The sequence below is a fragment of the Neovison vison genome, chromosome 13 (assembly GCF_020171115.1).
Source record: "Neovison vison isolate M4711 chromosome 13, ASM_NN_V1, whole genome shotgun sequence".
NCBI classification, from domain to species: Eukaryota; Metazoa; Chordata; class Mammalia; order Carnivora; family Mustelidae; genus Neogale; species Neogale vison.
The window spans coordinates 36508708-36535985 of NC_058103.1; the positions used below are offsets into that span (position 1 = coordinate 36508708).

A 27278-nucleotide genomic window follows, 5' to 3' on the forward strand; every position below is an offset into this window, starting at 1 on the left:
TCCAAAATTTAGAATGAATAAAACAAAATTTAGAACTGAACTCTTGAGATGATGACAATTCTGTCTTGTTGAGATTCCAGAATTTTATTCCTTAAGGAAATCTTGACCCAATACACCCAACTATATTCTTTGAAAAGGATCCTTTTCCCCTTGTTGTTGCAAAAAATCTCTACCTAAAATATCTTTGAACCCTTAAACTATGACTGATTATAATGACAGGGGAATTTCCTCTGCTTCCCACATTCCTTCCTACTACATGAGCCAAGAAACTATTGGGAAAGAGAAAGAAATGTCATATTCTAAGTGCGCATAAGGTAAAGAGTGAGTACTTTTACAATTGTTTGCTATGTAAATGATTGTTTCTTTGGCCTCTTTGTATTTTTAGCATTCTCTGATATAAAATATGTTGTAGTAGCTAAAAATGGCCACCCAATTCTTTCTATATATTGAATGACGTAAGAATGAAATGTATTTATCATCATTACTCATAATAAAAAAATCTCAATAATGGAGGCTTGGGCAGAGGATATCTCAACACAATAAAAACCATATATGAAAAACCCACAGCTACCATCACACTTAGTGGTGAAAAATGGAGAGCTTTTTCTTCTAAGATCAGGAACAAGACAAAGATGTCCACTCTTACCACTTTTATTCAACATAGTGCTGGAAGTTCTAGCCACAGCAATCATACAAGACAACAAATTTTGTAAGGGAAAAGTAAAACTTTATTTGCAGATGACATGATATTATATATAGAAAACCCTAAGGACTCCACCAAAACCCAGTAGAACTGACAAATGAATTAAGTTGCAGGATACAAAATTAATGAATGGAAATATGTTGCACTTCTGTACACTAATAATAAAGTAGCAGAAAGGAATTAAGAAAACCATCCCATTTACGATTGTACAAAAATAATAAAATACCGAGGAGTAAACTTAACCAAGGAGGTGAAAGACCTGTACTCTGAAAACTATAAACATTGATGAAAGAAATTGAAGATGACATAAACAAATGGAAAGATATTCCATGCTCATGGATTGAAAGAACAAATATTGATAGTGTCCATACTACTCAAAGTAATCTATGGATTCAGTGGATTCCCTATCAAAATGTCAACAGCATCTTTCACAGAGCTAGAACAAATAATACTGAAATTGCTATGAAAGACTCTGAGTAATGAAAGCAGTCTTGAGAAAGGAGACCAAAGCTGGAGGTATCACAATCCCAAATTTCAAGATCTATTACGTAGCTCTAATAATCAAAGCAGTATGTTACTGGCACAAAAATAGACACATAGACGGATGGATCAGAATGAAGAACCCAGAAATAAACCCATGATTATATGGTCAAGTAATCCTCAACAAAAGAGGTAAGAATGTATAATGGGGAGAAAACAGCTTCCTCAGTAAATGGTGCTGGGAAAATAGCAACATACAAAAGAATGAAACTAGACCATTTTCTTATTCCATATACAAAAATAAACTCAAAATGGATTAAAGACCTAAATATGATACCTAAAACCATAAAACTCCTAGAAGAAAGCATAGGCATTATTCTCTCTGACATCAGCCTTAGCAACATTTTTCTAGGTATGTCTCCTGAGGCAAGGGAAACAAAAGCAAAAATAAACTATTGGGACTATGCCCAAATAATAAACTTTTGTGCAATGAAGGAAACAATCAACAAAACAAGTCAATTTGCTGAATGGGAGAAGGTATTTGCAATGATATATGCATTAAGGGGTTAGTATACAAACTATATAAAGAACTTCTACAGTTTAACGCCAAAAAATGATAGTAGCCCAATTGAAAAATGGGCAGAGAACCTGAATAGACATTTTTTCCAAAGAAGATCTACAGTGGGTCAACAGACACATGAAAAGATGCTCACCATCACTTATCATCAGGGAACTGCAATCAAAACCATTTGGGTTTTGGGATACCACCTCACACCATTCAGAATGGCTAAAATGAAAAACACAAGAAATAAGTATTGGTGAGGATGTGGAGAAAAGGGAACCCTCATGTTCTATTTGTGGGAATGTAAATTGGTGCAGCTGCTGAGGAAAACCATATGAAGTTTCCTTAAAACATTAAAAATAGGAATACCAAATGATCTAATAATTCCACTCCTGGATATTTATCCAGAGAGAACAAAAATACTCATTCAAAAAGAGATGTGCACCCCTGTGCTTATTGTAGCATTATTTACAATAGCCAGGATATGGGAACAATTTAGGTGTCCCTTGATAGATGAACGGATAAAGAAGTTACACAATGATACATTACTCAACCATAAAAATGACGAGATCTTGCTATTTGCAACAATATGGATGGGCCTAGAAAGTATAATGCTAAGTGAACTAAGTCAGACATAAAAAGACAAGTACCATGTGTTTGTTTTTTTTTAAGGTTTTACTTATTTGTCAGAGAGTAAGAGAGAGTGTGAGCACAAGCAGGAGGCGGTGACAGGCAGAGGGAGAAGCAGGCTCCCTACTGAGCAAGGAATCCGATGTGGGACTCGATCCCAGGACTCTGGGATCATGACCTGAGCAAAAGCAGACACCTAACTGCCTAGAGCCACCCGGGCGTCTAAATACCATGTGATTTCACTTACATGTAGAATCTAAAAATAAAGCAAATAAGCAAAGATAGAAAAACACTCCAAAAGACAGACTTTCAAATACAGAGAAGAAACGGGTGGTTACCAGAAGGCAGTGTGGTGGGGAGGGATGGGTGAAATAGATAAAGGGGATTAAAATAAATAAGTCACAGAGATGAAAAGTACAGCATATGGAATCTAATTAATATTGTAAAAACATTGTAAGGTGACAGACGAGGACTATACTGCATGGTGCGCACTGAGTAATGTACACAATTGTTGAATCAAAATGTTGTACACCTGAACTTTTGTTTCCCAGAGTCGCCTGAGGTTTTACCACAGCTTGTTTGTTTTGGATTGTAATTCTCTTTTATTCCCAAATACACCCATCTTCTGGTTTAAAAAAAAAAAAAAAGTTCTACACCTGAAACTAATTTAACATTGAATGTTAATTGTAATTCAATAAAATAAAACTAAAAAGGAAAAAATAAATGTTTATCTTAGTCAATTTTCTCTACATTGTTTTATTTAAGATTATTCATTTTCATTGATTTTTTTTCCTCATTGAATTTGAGATTTAATTTATATATAGTAAGATTCATCTGTGATACAATTTTATGAATTTTGAAAATGAATGTACCCATTCGACCACCACCATAATTTTTTTTTTTAAAGATTTTATTTATTTATTTGACAGAGAGAGATTACAAGTAGGCAGAGAGAGAGAGGAGGAAGCAGGCTCCCTGCTGAGCAGAGAGCCCGATGTGGGACTCGATCCCAGGACCCTGAGATCATGACCTGAGCCGAAGGCAGCGGCTTAACCCACTGAGCCACCCAGGCGCCCGACCACCACCATAATTAAGATCTGGAATGTTACCATCAGCCCAAAAAGTTCCTGCCGGCCCATCGCAGCCAATTTCGCCCTAACCTCTCAAGGCCTGGTAGCCATTGATCTATTTTATTTCCCTATAGATTTGCTTTTTGCTAGACTATCATATAATTGAATTGTAAAGTATATAACCATCTGTGTATCACCTCTTTCACTTATTATGATATTTTGAATAAAACTTCTGTGAACATTCATGCATATCCCTCTCTGTAGACCTGTATTTTTGTTTCTCTTGGGGGAAATACCTAAGAGTAAAATTGCTGGTTGTAGGATAAGCATATGTTTAATTTTATAAGAAAACAGCAAAATAGTTGAACCATGTTGTATTTCCAGCAATAACATATGAGACTTCCAGTCGCTTTATATCCTTGTAAAAATCCTTGATATTGTCAGCTTTTCTTTTCTTACTTTTTTTTTGATCAGCTTTTTAAATTTTAGATATTCTATTCCATATATAAGTGTGTCTTGTTGTGGTTTTGAGTTTCCTGGATTACTGATCTTTTTGAGCATCTTTTCATGTGTTCATTGATTTTTTTTCTATGATATATTAAGTTCTTATATATACTGTTTTATTCTGTTCTGCTGACCTAGTTCTTCATTCTTATAAGTACCACATTATTCTAACTATTATAGTTTTATTTTTTACTTTTACTATTATAATTTTATAATGCATTTTAATATATACCAATATAACTACCTCCTATTTTTAAAGTGTTCTATTTTTCTTTTGTTTACTTATTCATTTATTATTCATAGGAACCTTAGAGTAATTTTATTAAGTGGCCTCTCATCCTTAAGTGGAGATTTTGTTAAACCTAGGAATTATTTTGGAAGGAATCTTTGTAGTAGTCTTCACATCAAGAACATGTTATGTCTCTAGTTATTTAGGCCTCTTATATCTCTTCATACAGTTTTGTTAGTTTTAAAAAATATGTATCTGGTACATTTCTCAGTGGTATTTCTGTAAATTTCATTCTTTTGGGCTATTTATTTTATATCCATATATAATAGTAATACTATTCTACTCACTTTCATATTGGCATTTATAATAACCTTTTATCCTTGTCCTTTGAAAGTTAAAATCTATTTGCATGCTGCTCACAAAGTGCCACTTTTTACGACGTTAGAGCCTGAGCTTTAAGTGGGAAGCTCTGACAGCTGGTAGGATATGTAGAAGATTTTTATCTTGGAGGTACATGTTCTGTTACTTGGGACTTACTTGGCTTTGAAGTCATGAGGGATGTCCTGAGGTAACAGAACGCAAGGTCATTGCCGGCTGTTGAGGGCTAAGCGTGCCAGGGAGGGTGTGGGTGACAAACATTGCCCTGTTGTTGAAGTGACAACATGGGGAGGCTGAACTGAGCTGAAACTCAGATCTTCTGATTCCAAGTCCAGTGCTCTCTGTCCTCTCCATGCAGTTGTATATAAATGACAACAGGTATTCAGACAGACTCGATAATTCTGCAGAGAGTCCAGAGATAACTGGTTATGTTTTAGATTATAAAAAGCACATTTTCCTATAAAGCTTTATATCTTAACGAATTAGCTACCTATTTTGCTTTTAATTTTGCTTTGAACTTTTCTCTGAGTTCTATTAGTATGGAATAGTGTGCTTCTCAGACTGTTGCATGGAACAAGAAAACCATTTTAATTATTTTTGGGGGGCATGGGGAGCAGAGAAAGAAGGAGAGAAAATCCCCAAGCAGACTCTGTGCTGAGTGTAGAGTCCAACGTGGGGCTTGATCTCACAACCCTGAGATCACGACCTGAACGGAAATCAAGAGTCAGATGCTTAACAGATTGAGCCATCTGGGTACTCCAAGAAAACCATTTTATTTTTTAAAAAAGATTTTATTTATTTGACAGAGATCACAAATAGGCAGAGAGGCAGGCAGGGGCAGGGGAAGCAGGCTCCCTGCTGAGCAGAGAACCCAACTCGGGGCTTGATCCCAAGATCCTGAGATCATGACCTGAACCGAAGGCAGAGGCTTAAACCACTGAGCCACCCAGGTGCCCCACTAAGAAAACCATTTTGATGTGTGAGGTAGTTCATGTAGTTTGAGGAGGACTTGTGTGTGTGTGTGTGTGTGTGTGTGTGTGTGTATGTCAGAAGTAAATTCAGTTACCCTGACCTTCTTGCATAAGATATTTTCTAGGCTATTTTTATTTAGTGTGTTCATAACATTGTGTTTTCTGATTTTTTTTAAGTAAAATGATCTTTTAAAATAAACTCTGAGGGAAAAAAATGAACCTCTAGTCCCTTAAATGCTTATTGTTATAAACCTCTTTATAAAAACAAAAAGGATTACATCATGTATTATTCTTTTATTTATTTATTTGTCAGGGAGAAAGCATAAGCAGGGGGAGCTGTGGAGGAAGAGGGAGAAGCAGACTCCCCGCTGAGCAAGGAGCCCAATGTGGGGACTTGATCCCAGGACTCTGGGATCATGACTAGAGCCCAAGGCAGATCTTTAACCCCGACTGAGCCACCCAGGTGTACCTGTGCCTGGATTCTTGACTCGTGGAAACAAGATAATAAATTCATTTGGTTTTAAGCTTATAGGCTTATTATACAGCATAGAAAACTAAAACCATGACCTTAAGGAACTTATTGAACTGACCTAATGTGTTTTCTTTTGAAAAATGGGAATCTTATCTTTTTCTAGGGCAGGACCCTGGGACCCTGGGATCCCAGGACCCTGGGATCATGACCTGAGCCAAAGGCAGAGGCTTTAACCCACTGAGCCGCCCAGGCGCCCCATGAAGGAGACTATTTCTAATGTATCTCTTAAGAATTCAAAGAACATGTGGAGAATAGCCTATTAGTCAAAGAGTAAGATATTTATTATTTAAATATTCCTAGGTTTTTTGACTCACCAACAAGGCACTTATGAGACCAAACTTTGGCTATTGTGCCTGTACCTGTCATTAAGAAGATGTCGCCTACCTCTTAGCTGAGTAGGATTATCAGTGTTGTTGACGAGGAAGATGTTTAATCAAAATATTGTAATAATAGCCTGCTTTCCCCCCCTCTGCTGTAGGACATAACGATTACATTTGCCCAGCTACAAATCAGTGTACAATAGATAAGAATCGGCGCAAGAGCTGCCAGGCCTGCCGGCTCCGGAAGTGCTATGAAGTGGGGATGGTGAAGTGTGGTGAGTTTTCGCTTCCCCTTTCATCATGTGTGGGCTACGATGACCGCTCTGTCAGACAGGACAGGTGGCGGGACTGGGGACAGGTAGCCTGCACGAGAGGAGATTTAGGACTTGGTCATTATCTTCAAGTATGTGTATGCTGTCCCATTGGAAGGGGCATTGATTTGTTCCCTGTAAGTGCGGAGGACAGAGCTGAGGTAAACAGGAACAGGTTACAGGAGGCACATTTTCGCCCAGTGTAGGGAAGACCTTTCTTTCTTCTTCTTCTGCTTTTTTTTTTTTAATTAACATATAATGTATTATTAGCCCCAGGGGTACAGGTCTGTGTAGGGAAGACCTTTCTACAATTAAGTGGTCTGGCAACGCAATAGGCTACTGCATGATTCGAGAGCTCTGGCTACTGAAGTACGCAAATGGGTTGGATGACCATCTGCCTGAGGCCTTGAGAAGTCTAAGGAGAAAGTTCTGGTAAATGTTCACAGTGAAAGCTGTGACAAGAAAGTAGACTATGTGGTGGGTTACTTGGATAGCGAGGGGAAAGAATCATGCCCATCCCCTATTAGCTTTCTAGAGAAGATCTATAGAGGAGTCAGAAACATGGTAGAACTCTGGAAAGCACATAGGGGGGTTCTGTTACGAAGGTATGTCTGCATATCTATGAATAAACATACATATGTGTGTGTGTCCACACATAGACGCATATATCCATGAGAAACAAAGAAAAATGGGCACGTAAGAATAACAGCTGACAAGAATGCTTACATCCTGCTCTCTTTGAGATTACATTCTCAGTAATCTCTTTGACATTACATCCTCTCTCTTTTTGATTCATTCGTCTTCTGTACACACTTGCTGGTTCATGTGCACTCACATCAGCTCTGCCTGACTCTGCTCTGTCAGTATTTTGCCTGTGGTTAGTTGTAATTTCTCTCTTTGTAACTATTTGAAAAATTTGAAACAAGAGTCTCTTTTCTCCCTGACAGTCTCTTAGGAGTTCTGCCTTTTAAACATTCTCTGTCCTTTTTTAAAAAATGTGTATAACAGGTAAGACATCTCATCCAGCTATATCCTGTAGAGCAGAAGTTCTCTTATTTGATCACACTTCAGTGGCTTCCGAGAATCACTGAGGTTTTGTTTTCTTTGTAAAATACCCTGCCAATGCCCATGACTTCCCAGCGTGTACTGGTTACTCTCTAAAATATTCAAGCATTTCTGTTCCCCCTCCTGCTTCAGTTATACCCTTATCGGTAACCAGTGGGCTTCTTCTAAAACCTGTTTCTACTTTCTGTAACTGTCAAATTATATAATTTAATTAGAATTTATGCAACCATATGAAATATGAGTAGGAAAGGATAATCATTTCTCTTTTTAAAAAGATTTTATTTATTTGAGAGAGAGCACAAGCAGGGGGAGAGGCAGAAGGAGAAGCAGACTCGCCACTAAGCAGGGAGCCCAGTGTGGGGCTTGATCCCAGGACACTGGGATCATCACCTGAGCCTAAGGCAGATGCTCAACCAACTGAGCCATCCAGGTGCCCCAACTCAGTCACTTCTTTGAAAGCTTTGGATAAAACTATAAAGGAGGGGTACCTGGCCAGCTAGCTGACTCTTGCTCTCGGGGTCATGAGTTCAAAACCCATGTTGGGTGTAGTGCTTGCATTAAAAAATACCCCACAAACTGTAAAGGACTAGTAACTATTGAGTTAGGTATGAGTGAGATTTGGGGGAGAGGTCATGAACCTAGAAAAATTCTGAATTTGGATTGCTGTATGAGTGCCTAAGTTCTTGCTCTGTTTTAACGAAGCTGAAATTGAAAATTCAGAGATAGTGTATTACAGATGTGGCGTATGTAGGAAATGCACTCGTGATTTAATTGGCGATGGTACTGAAGGAGAAAACCTTGGCCCTTTGACAAAAGATTGCAAATTGATGTTTCATATTTTAAGTTGAGTGTATTTTTTAAAAAGCGATTTATACTTTAGTTCTAGGATAAGAACAATGTTACTGTCCTAGGGTCTTAGTTGGACAGCTAGCTATAACCCTGGTGGTTTGGGACCAGGGCAGGAGCACCTGCATAATCCGCCTGCAGGGGGCAGTGTATGTGGCGGGAAGAACAAAAGGACAGGACCCCCAAAGACCCAAACTCATTTTTTGTCTCATTACTTCTTGTGAACTGTGACTATGCTCAAACTTAACCTTTCTGGCCCTCGGTTTTCTTATTTCTGAAAAGAAGATACCTGTTTCCCTGGGTTTTGTGAGGAATGCATGTGAAGAAAGACATAAAGACCTAGGACAGTATTTGCAGCTAAATTTTAGTTTTCCTTCCTTTCTTTCTCCCTCTTCGAAAACTCATATAAATTATGAGAAGTTTTAATGCAATACAGTCCTGCACAGGCAGAATATAAAGATGTAGTTTAAAAAAAAACTTTCATGACACTCACTCAAAAAGATATTTGGGCCCCCACCCCTTCAGCATTATCTATAGTAGCCAAGACATGAGAAAAACCCAAGTGTCCATTGACAGGTGAATGGATAAAGAAGTTGATGTGTGTGTGTGTGTGTGTGTGTGTGTAAAAATGGAACATTATCCAGCCATTAAAAAAAACAAGCCACAGAGAAATTCTGCCGTATGTGACAACATGGCTGGACCGTGAGGGCATTATGCTAAGTGAAGTAAGGCAGAGTTCTGAGAGAAAAAAATCTTTCACTTTCTTTCGTCTCTCTCTTTCTCTTTCTTTCTCTTCTTGCCGTCCTCTATTTATCTATATGAGATGGTGGATCTGAACTTACTGTGGTAATCCCCTCACAGTTTATGTAAGCCAAACCATTGTGCTATACATCTTAAACTTATACAGTGATTTATGGCAATTATTTCTCAATAAAACTGGGGAAAAAAAATCTTTCATGGAAAAGAGAACAGAGAAAGGGTCATTGAATTTGGCCAAAAAGAAATTGGGTAAAAAAAAAAAAAAAAAGAAATTGGGTAGGGCTGTCTAAGAAAAAAATATTTTATTATCTTTGGAGATTGCAGAAAGGATGAGATGGGTTGACATGGAAACAGTTGGATATTTAACCCTTTACTGACCATTAGGAGTGAATTTTCTTAACGATGCCTCCCTTCTTGCCCAGCACTCTTCTTGCCTCCCCTCTCCATAAATCCTCCATTCATATTCTTTCTTCTCTCCGGTCTTAGAAGCTTAGGAACCTCCCTCCCTCCCATCCTGGATCCTTCTGCATCATTTCACCCCCCACCCTTTAGAAATTATATCTCTCTGTTACCACCTTCTTCTTCTGCACCAATCTTGTGTTTTCTGTGGAAATATTAATATGGTGGATTAAATGGTGGGAGAATGCTCACCCAGACCAACGTGAGGGATAAGGCTTCATTATAAGGATACATGGAAACGTACATAGCCAGGAGAAGAATCGGAATAGCCACATCTGGTCTGTATTCCTGTGTTGTGAGAATAAATCCGCATCTTTCAGATGCCGTCTCTTGATTCATCTGCCGTATATACACATGAAAGGGGCTTGATAGGGAGGTAGTATAAAGCAGTAAAAGCACCAGCTGTGGATTCAGGCAATTGCTTGAGTTCATATGCTGCCTTCTCTGTTTTCAAGCTTTTCCACCCCTAGCAGGTTAGTTGAGCTCTCTTGGGCCCGGTTCCTCCTCTGTGTCATGGAGATGATCATAGCACCTGCCCTCTAGGGCAGTTTTTGGAATGAAATAATCTATATACAATACACAATGTCTGACATGTAGAAGCTTTCCAGTACGTGTTAGCTCTCATTGTTATCATTTACCATTATTACCATTTTTGTTGTCATTGTCATCACCGTTATCATCATCCTGTTTTTTTGGGGGGCTATTTATCACTTTTAATATGGAGCACTCCTGTTTGGTGGCACTCCCCTTCAGGCTTGCTCAGAGGCACACTGGGTGACTCTGCCAAGATTATATTGGGAAAGCCATGACATTAGAAATGTCCTTGGTAGAAAACAGTGAGTTCCCTGCCAAGGGCTTTATTTAATTGATATTAGAATCCCTAGGACTCAGTACAGGGCCCCGTGTATAGGGCTTTGTAAGTGCAAGTTGGTCAGACAAATTTGAGTGCATGGAATCAAACCTTTCTCCTTGTAGGTAAACCTGTTTTGTAAACTCCTTTTCCTCATACATTCTACAAGAAGATGTGTGATCAGAAAGGTGCTTTTTTAAACCAAACACTTTGTTCCATTTTACCCTGGGGGTATAATTAACCTTAAATAATACCTAAAGCTCTCTGATTACTAATAAAATGAATTATACTTTAGGCTTTTAGTTCTTTCAGTAAAGAGCTTGATTTAATCATCTCTAGGTAGATAGAGTCCTTCCTTTTACTTTGATTAACCAAGGATAAGAAGAAATTCAGCTAAATTTTCTTGGGAGCAAGTAATTTTAAATGTACCCATACCTCCTAACTAATATTTCTTTTTAAAAATGTGGACAACTGAATTTAGTGAACAAACATAATGGTGGGAATATAGGAACTAGGCATTTTGCAGATATAACGTTTAAGTTTGGTTTGGTTTTGTTTTTTGCGGGGGGAGGGATGCATATAAAAGTTGTACCCATGCTAATGACATCCTAACTTATGTCTTTCTTAATTTTCATTTTGTATTTTTGTCTTTAGCCAGTGGATTTTTAGAAATATTTTTGTGCCAAACTTTGGAGCTTGGAAATTGTATTTTTTGTGATCAAAGAGTATGATCTATATGATAATCAATTTTAGTTAAAATTTTATTCATGAACTAGTATGTGATAATTTCTGCAAATTCCATGAGTTTTTATAGCTCAAGCTTGTGAATTGTACAATTCCAATGTTCTGTATTCTGCCTTTCCCCCTAATTGTTTACTCTGTCAGTTGCTGAGAGAGATACATTAAAATATGTATTATAATAATGTATTTGTCCATTTCTCTTTCTTTTAGTCATTTTTTGCTGTTATGTTTGTAGGTTTTCTTGTTTTGTTGATGTTTTGTTGTTTTCTTGATGTTTATAGGTTTAGAATATTTATCTTCCTTTTATAATCTGATGAGGACTTAATCATGATTTTTAAGGGTTATAGTGTCTGATATTGATAGAGTAACTGATTTATTTGGTTAATTTTTGTCTTTTATCTTTTTCTATCCCTTTATTTTCATTTTTTCTATACATAAAATGTATCCCTTACAACCAGTCTATGTTTAGATTAAAAAACTGTGATCTCAGAGTTGCTCTTAATTGATGAATTTAGTCTATTTATGTTTAATGTGATCATTGATATTTGAATTCATTTCTGTCATCTTATTTTAGGATTTTGACAATTTCATCATATATTTTCTTTTTTCCTTTTTGGAATTGATCCCATTTTCTTATTTTATTTCTCCTCTTTCGCTAGTTTGGAGGTCTATACATGTGGTTTCAATTATTTTAGTGACAGTTCTATTTTAGCAATGCATTCTTTTTTATTTTTTTAAGATTTTATTTATTTATTTGACAGAGATCACAGGTAGGCAGGCAGAGAGAGAGAGGAGGAAGCAGGCTCCCCGCTGAGCGGAGAGCCCGATGCCGGGCTTGACCCCAGGACCCCAGGACCCCAGGATCATGACCTGAGATGAAGGCAGAGGCTTTAACCCACTGAGCCACCCACGTGCCCTTTAGCAATGCATTCTTGATTAATTTCATGCCACTCTAATAGATATTTCTCTTTCCAAATTAAGGATCTTAGAAAGCTCCAGCCAAAATTACTCACTTTTCATCTTATTTATCATTACCCAGTATTTGGTTCTATTTTATTTCCATACCTCCAAAAATTATTACTTTATTCATTCTATGTTTATTAGGTTTCTGCTCATGCTTACCAATTTATTTTCTTACCATTGCATCTTGAATTTCATTGCTTCTCTTGGGTTCATTTTTCTTCATCCCAAATAACACAGTAGTTTTTCAAAAGGGCATATCTTTTGAATCTTTGCTTAATTCAAATGTCTTTAATTTATTGTCAGTCTTGAATGATAGTTTAGCTGGGAATATAATTCTAAATTGAAGGTTTCTCCCTCCCCATACCATCTTAAAGAACTATCCCATTGTATTTCTGACCCATAAGCCAACAGTAATTAAAATATATTGATACCAGCACAGGACTAAAAAAAAAAAACACTCACACATACACACACACACACATATACGTATACACACACATGTGTATATATGAAAGAGGAGAAAATCCAGAAGAAGATACTTTTTCAATGCAGAGCTTGAACTCGTCACTCTGAGATCAAGACCTGAGCTGAGATCAAGAGTTGGACACTTAAGTGCCTGAGCCACCCAGGTGCCCCTGGAAGAAGATACTTTTATATATATTTATAAAAAAACCTTGGGAAATAAATGCTACAGGGAAAATTATACATCCATTTGAAGAATATAACATGAAATATCAATATGACATGATACAAACATACATAAAATTTCAAATCGATTTGAACCCCAGAAGTGCTTAAAGAAGATATAAGAAAATATTTGTATATCTTGATGTGAAACAAAAGACAGATTTGACTGTGCACTAAACCTTCTTAGGACAGCAGATACCATGAGTAAAGTTAAAAGCTATATAACAAGACAAATATGGCACATAACAAAAGTTATAGTTACTAGATAGACTTTATAGGTTATTAGGCAGGAAAAGGGGAAAAGAAACAAATAGGTGATACACCAGTAAAAGAAATACAAAGTATGGCAAATATATTAGTCATCCTCACTACTAATTACGAGAATACAAAGTAAAATGAGATTGTTTAGTCACTTGTCAGATTAGCAAAGATTAGAAGTGACTTTTTTTTTAAAGATTTTATTTATGTATTTGACAGATATCACAAGTAGGCAGAGAGGCAGGCGGGGCAGGGGGTGGGAATAAGCAGGCTCCCCACCGAGCAGAGAGTCCAATGCAGGGCTCAATCCCAGGACCCTGAGATCATGAGCTGAGGCGAAGGCAGAGGCTTGACCCACTGAAGCACCCCTAGAAATGACTTTTATTGCCCAGTGGTGTTATGAGAAAATAGGAAGCTCCTTAAAGTATTGTCTGTATGATCAATTTTAAAATAGTTTTAGAAGGTAACCTATTAATATGTATCAAAATCTTAAGTGTGTATATTCCTTGGTTTGGCAGCTTGACTTCTTTGAGTTTATTTTTGGGAATGAATTAGATATGTGTACAAAGATGCATTTTCATTGTACTATGAGTACCAGCAAAGAAATTAGGACTAACCTAGATTTCCATTGCCAGGGGACACTTTATTATTATTACTAAATTTTTTTTTATTTGACAGAGATCACAAGTAGGCAGAGAGGCAGGCGGGGGGTGGGGAGCAGGCTCCCTGCTGAGCAGACTGCCTGATGTGGGGCTCCATCCCCGGACCCTGGGATTATGACCTGAGCCTAAGGCAGAGGCTTTAACCCACTGAGCCACCCAGGTGCCCCAACGGGGACACTTTAGATAAAGTGATGCTATCTTCATAAAACAGAATGCTGCATAGATTTTTAAATTGTACAATGATACATTTTTAGTCAAAAAGGTTAAAAATAACGTATATATACTGTGACCCAAATTTTGCATATAAAATATGGAAAAGTAAAAAGCATGAAAACTGAAAGGATTTATACCAAAATTTGTACTCTTCCATATTTTTTAGATTTTTAAAAAATTTATTACTGAAGGGGTGCCTGGGTGGCTCAGTCATTGAGCATCTGCCTTTGGCTCAGGTCATGATACCAGGGTCATGGTATCACTGGGATTGAGCCCTGCATTGGGCTCCCTGCTCAGTGGGGAGGCAACTTTGCCCCCTCCCCCTCCCTCTGTTTGTGTTCCCTCTCTCACTGTCTCTCTCTCTGTCAAATAAATTTTTAAAAAATTATTACTTGAAATATATTTATTTGTGCAAATATGTAAAAAGAATACATATGTGTTCATGTGTATGTGTAAACACACATATGTGCATATAAACATTTTAAGAATGTATATTATAAGAGTATATTATTTGATAACTGTTTGGAAATATCAATACTCAGTTCTTAATTTTTCCCCATCTTTTGTCTCAAGAATATTCCTAGGGGTGCCTGGATGGCTCAGTGGGTTAAAGTCTCTGCCTTCAGCTCAGGTCATGATTTCAGGGTCCTGGGATCGAGCCCCACATTGGGCTCTCTGCTCCAGGCTCTCTGAGAGCCTGCTTCCTCCTCTCTCTCTGCATGCCTCTCTGCCTCCTTGTGATCTGTCTGTCAAATAAATAAATAAAATATTTTAAAAATTAAAAAAAAAAAGAATATTCCTAATTCTGTTGTTTGGAAACTGAGGTATGCCAGCGCTCTTTAAAAGAGAAATAGATTTAGTATCCATAGATGATCCTGAAATGGAGGGTTTGAGTTCTTTTGGGCTATTGTTCCTAAAATGTTGTATTTTGACTTTGTTAAAATAGACACAAATGTAATGATCTTTGGTACTTGCCCCACAGGTTCCAGGAAATAAGTCAGGCTTCTGGTCTAACACACGTCGTGAGGCTGGACCCAGGTCATGACCTCACTCTTGCCCTGGCGACTCAGGGAACTTGAATGTTGGGCTGGGGAAACCACGGGAAACTACTGTGTTGTCATCTCTCCGGTTTAGGCTCCCGGAGGGAAAGGTGTGGGTACCGTGTTATGCGAAGGCAGAAAAGTTCCGATGAGCAGCTGCACTGCCTGAGCAAAGCCAAGAAAAATGGCGGACATGTGACCCGAGTGAAGGAGCTGCTGCTGAGCGCCCTGAGCCCGGAGCAGCTGGTGCTCACGCTCCTGGAGGCAGAGCCACCCCATGTGCTCGTGAGCCGCCCCAGCACGCCCTTTACCGAGGCCTCCATGATGATGTCCCTGACCAAGCTGGCCGACAAGGAGCTGGTGCACATGATTGGCTGGGCCAAGAAAATTCCAGGTAGGGCTTTCTGGATGTTAGCTTTTTTAGTTATGGAAGAAAGGCCTGCCCTTAACATGTGTAGGGCAAGGGTACCAAATGGAGGTCTACACAAATGATGTCTGGGTGTGTAACAGTTGACAACTTGATTTATAATCTTAAATGAAATATGTTCTTTCTTCCTTGTCCACACCCCATCCTCCGCGGCCACATCTCCTACCCACACTAGCCTGTTGGACACCTCATGTTGAGATGTGGTCTGAGAGGGTGGACCCACGGAAAAAACCCACCCAGACTCCGGAAGTGGGCTGAAAGTGGCCATTTGGGCAAGAAATTCTAGAGGCAGGCCAGCTTGTGATACATACCTGAAACACTGCATTGTGCTACAATTACCACCTCATTATCATTTGAACTGGTGTTTCTGTGAAAGTGAATCTAGAATTCTAACACAGAATGGCAGCAGCCCATCCCCGGACAGGGCTTCTCCATGTGCATATTTATAATCATCTAGGAAATGAGGTCTCGCTCCAGGTTCTAAGCCATTAGGGACAGTTCCCATGGCCTGCAGGCTGCAACTGCTTTAGGCAAAGTGTAAAGTCTGGGAGCTTCTGAGAAGCTCAGAGGGGAGGAGTTGGGGGTAAAGAGCTGTGGGACCCCAGGCCTGGTGTAATAGTATCTCTTGGGTCGTTTGTTGGTTTGTGCCCAATCCTTCCGAGCTTCCTGAGGATCTCCTGGTGTCTAGTTTTGTTTTGATAATCTAGATCTTCCCCTTAGCTGGAATTCTGTTATTTTCCCTGCTCTTTTCACAGGAGACAATACTGATGGGTCTTCCTCTAGCTGTCATGCTACACGTATGCCGAACGCTGGTTTTCAGGACCCCACGTGGAGAGTGGTGGTGAATTAACGAACATTGGAAACCATGTAGCTTCTTTGTGCCATAACAAAACTGAATTCCTGAGCTGCTTTAGTCCTTCTTCAAGCCTAGTGTTGTAAAAAAATTTTCAGAAAATTTAGGCATAGTCTAAAGGTGTGATTTTTCTTTCTTCTCTTAGTGGGTGTTGTCATTTTCCAAAATTTAAAAAAAAAATAGTAAAATATCACCTAACCTGGATCTTGTTGAATATCTGCAAATATAAGAAGCCTAATGTCCCGTGGGCAGGCTTATTGTCTGTAATCGCAGGGGAGATTGGCACATGTACGTGTGTTAGGACAAGGTGCAATTTTGGAGGAGGACTGAGCCGTCTTGCCGTTCGTGATTCCTTCCATTCAATTCTCCTCTGTGCACACCGGCAGTATATTACTCACAGGTTTGAACCGCATGTGCTTCCCAAGCCGTGGTCCTCTCATCTGTAAAACGAGGATGCTGGAAGAGATTACCTACGGGCATTCTCGGAGGGTAGTCATTGTTACTCCCCTTTTTTTCTGTAACAAAATTGACTTGAAAGGAGATTCCATAACTAGCTAGGATGAGGCTGAGCCGGGATCATAACCAGAGTCTGCTGCACTCCTTGAGCCGTGTTTTTGGTTAGTTTTTATATTACCGGGACTTCTCTTCTTATCATGGTTGTGGAGGAAGCACCAGTGATCTCAGCTTTGCTTTGAAGTGCTCACCTCCCTCCAGATCACCTGTTTCTTTCCGATATTTGGACCAATCCATGTTGTTAGGCTTTCGAGCTTTTGGGACCTGCTTCAATTGTTACATTTGCTTTTCAGGATAGAGTAGCCTGGAGACAGCGCTCCTACTCAGAAGAATGATTCTAACACTGAAATTTTAAGCAGCCAGAGATCTCTTTCATTTGAAGCCTTGACTTTCTGCAGGGGCTGGTGCTGGTCTCTCTGTGTGTCCTGCACACCCCTCCCCCCATCCCATCCCCCTACCCTTCCAGCCCTCTTGTGGACTGGGCCAGACTGGCAGCCTCTGGCTGACAGCTGACTCATCTTTCTCAGCAGCGCAGAGGAATTTTTAAAATGTAACTGAAAATGATCTGTTCCAGCTTTCTGTTCATCCCTAGCATTTGTCTGGGGAGCTATAAGCCTGGGTAACCATCCTTTATAAATCTTAAATGGAATAGATTCATCCATAGAAGGTCTCCAAGGCTGGACAGTGTGAGACTGCTTCCCCTGAGTTCAGAATTTCCTTCCTTAGGTCATTTTAGCCACATCTTTAAAATATTGAGTGTTTCCTTGTATTGCTTGTGTTTTCAATAGCTTGTTAAACCTTGCCCTTCTGTTTTCACAGAAACAGGGAATTGAGGAGGAGAGTGGGTATGTCTCATAGCCTCTTGCTTTCCCCAGGCTTTGTGGAACTCAGCCTCTATGACCAAGTGCGCCTCCTGGAGAGCTGCTGGATGGAGGTCCTAATGGTGGGGCTGATGTGGCGCTCCATTGACCACCCGGGCAAGCTCATCTTTGCCCCCGACCTCGTTCTGGACAGGTGAGAAAAAAGACATCGTGTTTCTTCTCTGACCTGTTTGAGTCCTGGGTGCTGCAATTAAAATCTCACATCTAAAGGGGGAACTAAGAGGTTGATAAAATCATGAATTCCTTCCCCAGGTCGAGAGCCCAGGAAGGAGAGCATGGGTCCCAGGGTTCAGTGTCCTGTGCCTCATTTTTAGCTGTGGTGTGGCGGCCTTTACAGACCATAGCAGGGCCTATATTGTGTAGACTAGGTGGCCAGTAAATGTACAAGTCAAACATGTTTAACAAGTCAGCGTGTTAAAATGTACAATTTTAACACGGATTTGTCTGTGTTAAAAATTGCATTTTCAGTTTATAATTTTAAATTGTCCTGCTGTTCAGTTTCCACTTATAGGGACCATGTCTATCTCTGTCTAGACAGGTGATAAGATTCTTACAAATCTGCAAAGCTTATTTTAATGTGTTTTGACTTGTACGTGCACATACTCTGTAGCATTATTGACAATAGCAGTGGAAGGAACCGTTCTTAAAACCAATGAAAGGTAATCGAAATTGGGGAATCATAGTGCCAGGGCCATCACTCAATTACATTTTGTTTTCTTTTAAAGATGGCACAGGAAAGGAACCCATTTTTTTTTTAAGATTTTATTTATTTATTTGACAGAGATCACAGTGGGCAGAGGGGCAGGCAGAGAGAGAGAGGAGGAGGAAGAAGGCTCCCTGCAGAGCAGAGAGCCCGATGTGGGGCTCGATCCCAGGACCCTGGGATCATGACCCGAGCCGAAGGCAGAGGCTTTAACCCACTGAGCCACCCAGGTGCCCGGAAAGGAACCCATTTTTAATTGACTCAGGTGAACTGTTCATGGAGGAAAAGCTAGAATAGACAACACTCAAAATTTTAGTTCAAAATATAGACCTCTTTCTTGTTATACATTTGAGCAGGTTAAAAATCTTGATGGAAATTGAGCTCCACATTCCTTATTTTGAAAAAGTTCTCAAGTAGGATGTTCAGTCACATTTGATTCTGTGCATGGAGTAGAAGGACGCTATTATACGGTTCGAGAGCATCTGCGCCCAACCCTTGGTATCACCTACTTGGATCATCAGAAGACCCCTATGCATATATTACACAAGTAAAAAGTGATAACCTCAAGGTTTTAGCACCCATTCTGTCCATTGTCACAACATTGAATGAGCACTGTTCTAAGTAACGTAGGTATTTTGGTGGAGAGCAGGGCCTTTGGCAAGAGCTAGAGCTTGGACTGTGGCTCAGGAGGGAGCAAACGCAGATGTTGAACCATAGAAGAAGGTTCTGGAAGTCCAGACCCTTCAGTAGCAATCAAAATAGCCAAATTATTGGCTTGTATGTGCCAGGCACCATCTTAAGCACTTGATGTGTTAACTCACTTCATCATCGTAACTGCCCTTTCTGAGTCTGGGCGTTACCCCTATTCTTCAGATATGGAGATGTTGGGGTTAGGTAATTTGCCTGCAGGTAGAGAGTAGTAAGTGGTGGATCTGGACTTTGGGGCTATGAAGTCCATGTTCTTAATATAACAGTAGTTCCCTGTATGATAGGACATGCCTCTCAGTGGGGTAGAGAACTGGGAGGGGAAACAGGAGGCTGAAAGGCAAAGTGACTTTCTACTTTATTCTTTTATCTTAGAACAACTCTATTTTACTCTCTGCCCACTTCACAAACCTACTCCTCTTGCTTTCATCGAAGATCTAGATCTGTGTTACAAGGCAGACTGAAAAGCCAAGCACCCAGCCAAGACATTACTCTCATTCATTCACTCATTATGTTCCACTTGGTGTTCAAATGAAGCCATACACACACACACATACACACACACACACAAATATTATACACACATAATTCTCTTAGAACTTAGTACTAAGAAGAAATTTCATCCCCTGATGAATCAATACATTTGCAGACACTTATTAAGTTACTTTATTTTTTGTCTTGATCTCTAAATTGATGCCACATTTAATGTTTATGTTCAGTGACTCTTTCATTCCTGAGTTTTAGTAGAATTAACTCTCCGCTTTGTTTGGGTTCTTTAATTTCTGTAAGTTTAAGTTACTGTAAATGGACATACATCCTGGACAAACGTTAGGCCTACATTAGGCCTTCCTTTTGGTTAAGTAATAGGAGAAAAAAAGTAATTTTTCTTACAAATTATTTTAATAAGCTCACAGTCCTTTTTAAAGATTTTATTTATTTATTTACTTACTTACCTGAGAGAGAGCACAGGGGAAGGAGCAGAGAGAAAGGGACAAGGAGACTCCATGCGGAGTGTGGAACCTGATGCAGGGCCTGATCCTATGACTCTGAGATCCCTACCTGAGCTGAAATCAGGAGTTGGATAATTAACTGACTGAGCCATCCAGACTCCCCTCCCATTACTCTATAAATATTTGAAAGTATCGTGTCGTAAGGCATACAGATGTATATATCTGAGTATTGGAGTCTCTGCAATTTTAAGTGCCTTGACATTGAGTGGGTATTTTTGGTACCTGTCATGGTTATTTTTTCTTGCAATCTCTCATATTGCCAACACATAAACTTGGTGAAGTCAAGAATTTCAAGTCTAAGATAGTTCAGTCCCATCGTGCATGTATAATACAGATGAATATTGTTTTATGTGAACATGTGTTTCTGGGGGGTTGCCTATTCAACAATGCTCCAAGTGTTCCTTATTCAAAAAGTCAGAGATTACATATCATAAAGAAGTATTATGAGGTTTTTCTGCAACATGAATAAATAATTTGCACAGTACTTGAAAATCACTGTCTTTTGGCAGATTGTCCTATCAGTTCCATCCAGTGGTGGTGTGACCGTAGAAGGTATGAATACAACTAAATTAGCTCACTGTGCAGACGGAGATAATAATTGCTGTTGTCCTTCATTCTTGTTGAGGCTTCTGTAGTGAGAAAACTTGAACCTACTCCGGATGAGAGGAAATTCCGGTCACCTCAGCTTATTTCTAAACAAGGTGGTTCTTCTCTCAGTAACCACTAGAGTCAAAAACTCATGTGGGGATCTGCCACAGAATCTGAGCTTCTGCTTGCTTAAAAAAATCATATACGCTAAGACATGTATGTCCTTGACATCAGCAGGAAACTATCTAATGTTGCATATCATTAAAAAGAGGGCGTTTGGATCTGGGCTTGTACCCCATTGTGCACATTAGTGGAATTCCATGGAATCATATTATAAATGTACTGAGTTTGCATTCCCATTAGTGACGTGTGCGTTGAATTTCAAGACACCCAAAGAATTTTCACTTTAAAATTTTCATTTCTCTTTTTGTATGTAGGGCATTTTCATATCAGTTTAATATTTAAGTCTTCTCCGTGTGTTAAGCCAGGAGCTCGTCCCCCCCGCCCAAATCTAGTGCCCTCCCCCTGCCCAGAAGTGAACTGTGTGTGGTCTACACACGCCCACATGTGTGCTGCCAGCGGTATGTATGTAGGTACAAAATAGTGCACCCAAAGCAACGTTCACTCATTCAACATTTTGTCCTTGGTATAGAACAGAATCACTTTCTTTTATAAAGTAGTCGCTGGCACATAATTAGACATTCCGCCTGTACTTACTATTTTATTTTTGATTAGCCCTAGTTTCTGGACAAATGTGCAAAAGTAAGTTTCTGTGAGTGGTTTGGTTTGATTATAGATTGTTTCAGTATTTTAACATTCAAATCATATGTCCTCTCTCTTTAATTCAGATCTTTTAATCTTATCCCAATTTCTTTTTTTTTTTTTAAAGATTTTATTTATTTATTTGAGAGAGAGACAGTGAGAGAGAGCATGAGCAAGGAAAAGGTCAGAGGGAGAAGCAGACTCCCCATGGAGCTGGGAGCCTGATGCGGGACTCGATCCCGGGATTCCGGGATCATGACCTGAGCCGAAGACAGTCGTCCAACCAACTGAGCCACGTAGGCGTCCCTAGCTTATCCCAATTTCTTTTCTTTTCTTTTCTTTTTTTAAGATTTTATTTATTTATCAGAGAGAGAGGGCGAGAGAGCAAGCACAGGCAGACAGAATGGCAGGCAGAGGCAGAGGGAGAAGCAGGCTCCCTGCCAAGCAAGAAGCCCAATGCAGGACTCGATCCCAGGATGCTGGGATCGTGACCTGAGCCGAAGGCAGCTGCTTAATCAACTGAGCCACCCAGGCGTCCCTTATCCCAATTTCTTATTCCAAATTCCATTTCATTCCATAGTTACGAAATAAGTATAATAGATGTCATTAATATATTATTTAAAAGTCTTTCCTCTATAGAACTCATTTCAGGCAGAATTTATTAGGATATCATTTATGAGGTATTATACATTATTTCCTGTATTTCCCATTTATTTCCTAAAAAATGTATTTGGTTTCCCCAGCCTGTGAATTGAATAAAAACATCCTAACCATGCCACCCCTTGACTGAAATGGATGGCTGTCACAGCTGCTAAGAAAAGCAATCAGCCTTCGTTCTTTAGAATTAGTTTAGAGATTCACTTTTTCTGTGAGGTACACATGTTATGATTACTGTGAGTTGTAGCAATTCTCAGGGCTCTGTTTTTAAAATATGAATCTGCATTTAACATGGCATGTTGTAAAGACAATTATCATATGGTTTCACTTGTGGAACATAAGGAATAGCATGAAGGACATTAGGAGAAGGAAGGGAAAAATGAAGGGGGGAAAATCAGAGGGGAGGACAAACCATGAGAGACCAAGGACTCCAGGAAACAAGCTGAGGGTTTTAGAGGGGAGAGAGATGAGGGGATGGGTGAGCCTGATGATGGGTATTAAGGAGGGCACATATTGCATGGAGCACTGGGTGTTATACGCAAACAGTGAATCATGGACCACTACATCTAAAACTAATGATGTACTGAATGGTGACTAACATAACATAATAAAAAAAATGATAATAAATGGCATGCATTTCAATGAGGAAAAGATACAAATTTCAACATGCAGTGATGTGTTTTTAGGTATAAGAGGCAACATCTGCAAAACAGGATTGATTTCAGATGAATGGTCTTAGACTATCTTGGGAGTGACATGACCCCATCTCTGACTGAGTCTCACAGAAAAGTAAAGAGTCAAACTATTAAACAATCAATGCAGGAGTTGGTGGGCTTTTAATTTATTCCCAGAGATTTTATACTTTTTTTTTGAGATTTTATTTTTAAGTAATCTCTGTACCTACTGGGGGCTCGAACTTGGATCCCTGAGATCAAGAGTCACATGCTCTACAGGTTGAGCCAGCCAAGTGCCCCTCCCAACCCCAAGATATTTTAGAACCAGGTTTTCTTGGTGTCCGATGTCCTCAAGCCCAGCAATGACAGATTTCAATAATTAATTGTCCATAAGCACAGTGATTTGATTATGTGGCATGGGTGTTTTATCACTTAACCTGTGCATTTTCAGAAAGCCTCAGGTCGTTACAGAAGCTAACATGTTTGTTTGGAACTCACAGTGTACTTGCTGGTAGCTTTGTGTAGGTGAGTCGGGGGGTGGTCTAAATGCTGTGGGACACAGGATCCTGGCAAGCTGCTGCCCTCACAGAGAGTCCAGTGGCAAAGGCTGCCCCAGCCTTGGTGGTTCCCATTGGTGTCTGTGCATTTGAGTTTCACGGAGACCCTTTCCCCAGCCGCCGCCATCATCGGAAATGTCCTGGCTTGGGGCTGGGAGAAGGAAGGAGGGGAGCAGCCAGTTCTCTGAAGATCTCAGGTCCCCTTCAGGGGCTGCGAGGGAGACTAAAGATGAAACTCGCAGACACCCACTCCTGCCAGGCTCCCCTTCATCCTTCCTGGCAGGTGTCAGGAAGCAGATGGAAGTTTCATGGCGAAACCATCTAACTGCTTGTCAAGGGCTTCCAGTGCCTACGACTGATGATAATAGAAGGTTTTTGGGGAGCAGTGAGGCAGAATAATGTGTGTCTGGTTGGAGTGAATTGAAGCTGGTATTTTCTAAATACAGTTCAAGTAATTTCCTTCAAAAGTATGCATAAAAATTCATTTCGACGAATGTTCAAAAGAATTTTGATTATATGGTTCAAAGTTTGTCTAAAACTTTTGCTTAAAAATAATCGTTGGCAGGTGAAAAATGTTCATGTCTCCCTCTCAGCCTTCCTTTCCTCCTTCTAATCTGTCTTCTCTAATTGTGATTTCTTTGTGTATCAGACTAGCTTTTTTTCAAGTTATGTTCAATGTCTCTTAGTTGCCCCACTGGTTTCTAAATGACTGCCAGAGAGTAAGCCCTAGATGTAAAGGGTTGTTTCTTTTTAGGCCATTTGCTCTGGTAAGTCTTGTTAGTGCTTCAGAGTCTTCTGAGGGGAATATAAAATGTCTCATTTTAGTAGTATATGTCATAACTCTGACTGGTTGGCGAAATGGTTTAGATAGAAAACAATCAACAGAAATGTATTCCACTGAGGGACGCCTGGGTGGCTCAGTTGGTTAAGCAGCTGCCTTTGGCTCAGGTCATGATCCCAGCGTCCTGGGATCGAGTCCCACATTGGGCTCCTTGCTCAGCAGGGAGCCTGCTTCTCCCTCTGCCTCTGCCTGCCTCTCTGTCTGCCTGTGCTCGCTCGCTCTCTCTCCCTCTATCCCTGACAAATAAATAAATAAAATCTTTAAAAAAAATAAAAAAAAAACGTGTATTCCGTTGAAACATTTGGTGAATGGGTAGAAGGTAAGCGTATTTTCAATGCACGTTTTTGCCTAAATAGTATTTATTCCAAGTGTTTGCTTTTAGAATTTAGAGAAAGTTCCCTGTCCTCTTTATATGAAGATAATTCTAGTAATTTCATATCGTTGGAGGTGCTTTCATTACCATTTTGTTAAAGGGTATACAAGATGAAATTTGAGATTAATAAGAAAATACTCCTTATTGCTTTTAATGGTTGCCTAGTGCTGCATGTTTCTTAATTTCCAAATGAACTTTTGTAGGGATGAGGGGAAATGCGTAGAAGGAATTCTGGAAATCTTCGACATGCTCTTGGCAACAACTTCAAGGTTCCGTGAGTTAAAACTCCAACACAAAGAGTATCTCTGTGTCAAGGCCATGGTCCTCCTCAACTCCAGTAAGTAGTCACACAGCTGGGCTGTGTTTTATGGGGGAGAGTTGCTGTTTCTAGAACTGGCATGGAGTGAAGAACAGTATTGAACTTATTTTATTGAAGAAGGGGGAAATGGCTTTCTTTCTGACTTCTGTTTCATTTTATAGGGATTAAAAGTGTAGTTAACGTTTGGTAATTTGAATATAAATTATTCACTGACTGAATTACTGGCAGTAATTTAAAAAGTGGCTCAAGCCACTGCTGGAAAAGGAAAAAAATGAACTTTAAAATACTTACTTAGCAACCTTTGTTCATCATTTATACAGGAATTGTGCGTGGTTGACGTTCATTTATATTCACTGCTTCACTTTTACAAATTCATTCATTTGTTGGTTTCATTTATTCATTTGGTAGAGACATTGAAGATACAGTCCTGCCTCCCAGCGTAGGGAGGGAGGGAGGAAGAGAAAACAAATAATTAAAAAGAATGCTGAGTGGTTTAATAGAGTGGGTTCGGAGGACTGTGGGGAAGCAGGGGAGGGTGCAGGGGGAGCACGTGGTCAGGGCCAGGCACACGTTCTGCTGGGGATGCAGTAGAAGAGCAGAGGGAGGTGCACACAGTTAAGAAGAGCCGCGCCGTGCCAGAGATTACACTGCCCCTCAGACTCGGAGCAGCCCTAGGAGAGCTGCACATGGGGGAGTGTCATGGACAGATAGGTGGTCCATCAGGATCCCTCTGGCTGCCACGTGAAGGATTGGCTGGAGAGGGGAGAGACAGGGGCAGAGGCCTGGGACAGTGAGAGCCAGAACTGACCTGGTGCGTAGGACTGGGTAGGGAGGGAAGGGCCTGACCTGAAGGAAACGCAGGGGTTAGAGGTGGTAAATAAGAGAGAAGTTGAAAGTATCATGGGTGTTGTAGTGTTCCTGCTTTTCCCTTATTATGTAAGTAATCCCTGGTTATTGTAAACATTCAAACAAGAGGAAGACATATAAGGAAGAAATAAATCACCAGGATTCTCCCCTGTGCCTGGGCAAAATAACCACCATACCTTTGATGACCAATCTTTTTTTTTTTTTTTAATAATTTCATTTTTTAAGATTTTATTTATTTATTTGACAGAGCAAGAATGCACAAGCAGGCAGAGCGGCAGAGGGAGAGGGAGAAGCAGGCTCCTTACAGAGCAGGGAGCCCGGTGCGGGGCTCCATCCCAGGACCCTGGGATCATGACCTGAGCTGTAGGTAGTCACTTAACCAGCTGAGCCACCCAGGCTCCCTGGTGACCAATCTCAAACAGCTCGCTGTAGATAGGCAGCTTTTGACAGATGTAGGTAGGTAGGTAGGTAGATAGAGACAGATTGGTCGATAGGGTATGTATGTATACAGACACATAGAGAGAGACATCCAGGCACACACAAGCTTATACGTGTCATTTTACGTAAACAGCATAGCGTTTTTTATGGTCATTTATGATTAAAAATTATAAAGACTTTGACCCTTGCTTGACCCTTCCACCCCAACACCAAGCTGCTAATCTTGCAGGAGGATAGACTTCATATCTTCTTCATCCTCTAATAATCTTTTAAAATAATACCTCACCTTCAATATCCACAAAGATAAGCTCTCCCCCCACCATTTAAAAAATTGGGAACTGTGGGCCCTGGGTGGCTCAGTGGGTTAAGCTGCTGCCTTCGGCTCAGGTCATGATCTCAGGATCCTGGGATTGAGTCCCACATCAGGCTCTCTGCTCAGCAGGGAGCCTGCTTCCCTCTATCTCCCTCTCTGCCTGCCTCTCCGTCTGCTTGTGATCTCTCTCTGTCAAATAAATAAATAAAATCTTTAAAAAAAAATTGGGAACTGTAATATACAAATACTTCTCTGTATCTTGCTTTTTTACTTTTCCCAAAATGCTGTAAAACTGGGAGACATCTAACTCAATCTTTGAGTGAGAACATTGTCTAAATTGTTCAACCATTTCTTTATTGATGGACCTTTACTTAATTACAGGGTGTTTTTTTTTTATTGTTGTTGTTGTAAACATTGCTGCAATAAATGTGGTGCTGTTTTGTCCACATTTCTAAGTTTCTATGTGGTGTTCACGCTGTTCAGTTTACTGTCTCACCTGCTATTTGGTCCAGCTATCCCTGGTGGTAATCGCTTTGCTACTTACTCTTGTTGGTTTCTTTCTTT

At 39.9% G+C, this 27278-nt stretch overlaps 1 protein-coding gene across 1 annotated transcript in view; it reads left to right on the forward strand.

Moving 5' to 3' along the window:
- The window catches only part of ESR2 (estrogen receptor 2), a 54827-nt gene that overhangs the window by 9120 nt on the left and 18429 nt on the right, over window positions 1-27278 (forward strand). Inside the window, exons 4-7 of the mRNA XM_044230459.1 lie at window positions 6538-6654; window positions 15328-15627; window positions 17902-18040; window positions 24981-25114. Of these exons, the coding sequence (XP_044086394.1) occupies window positions 6538-6654; window positions 15328-15627; window positions 17902-18040; window positions 24981-25114 (690 nt within the window). The remainder of the gene's footprint in view (window positions 1-6537; window positions 6655-15327; window positions 15628-17901; window positions 18041-24980; window positions 25115-27278) is intronic.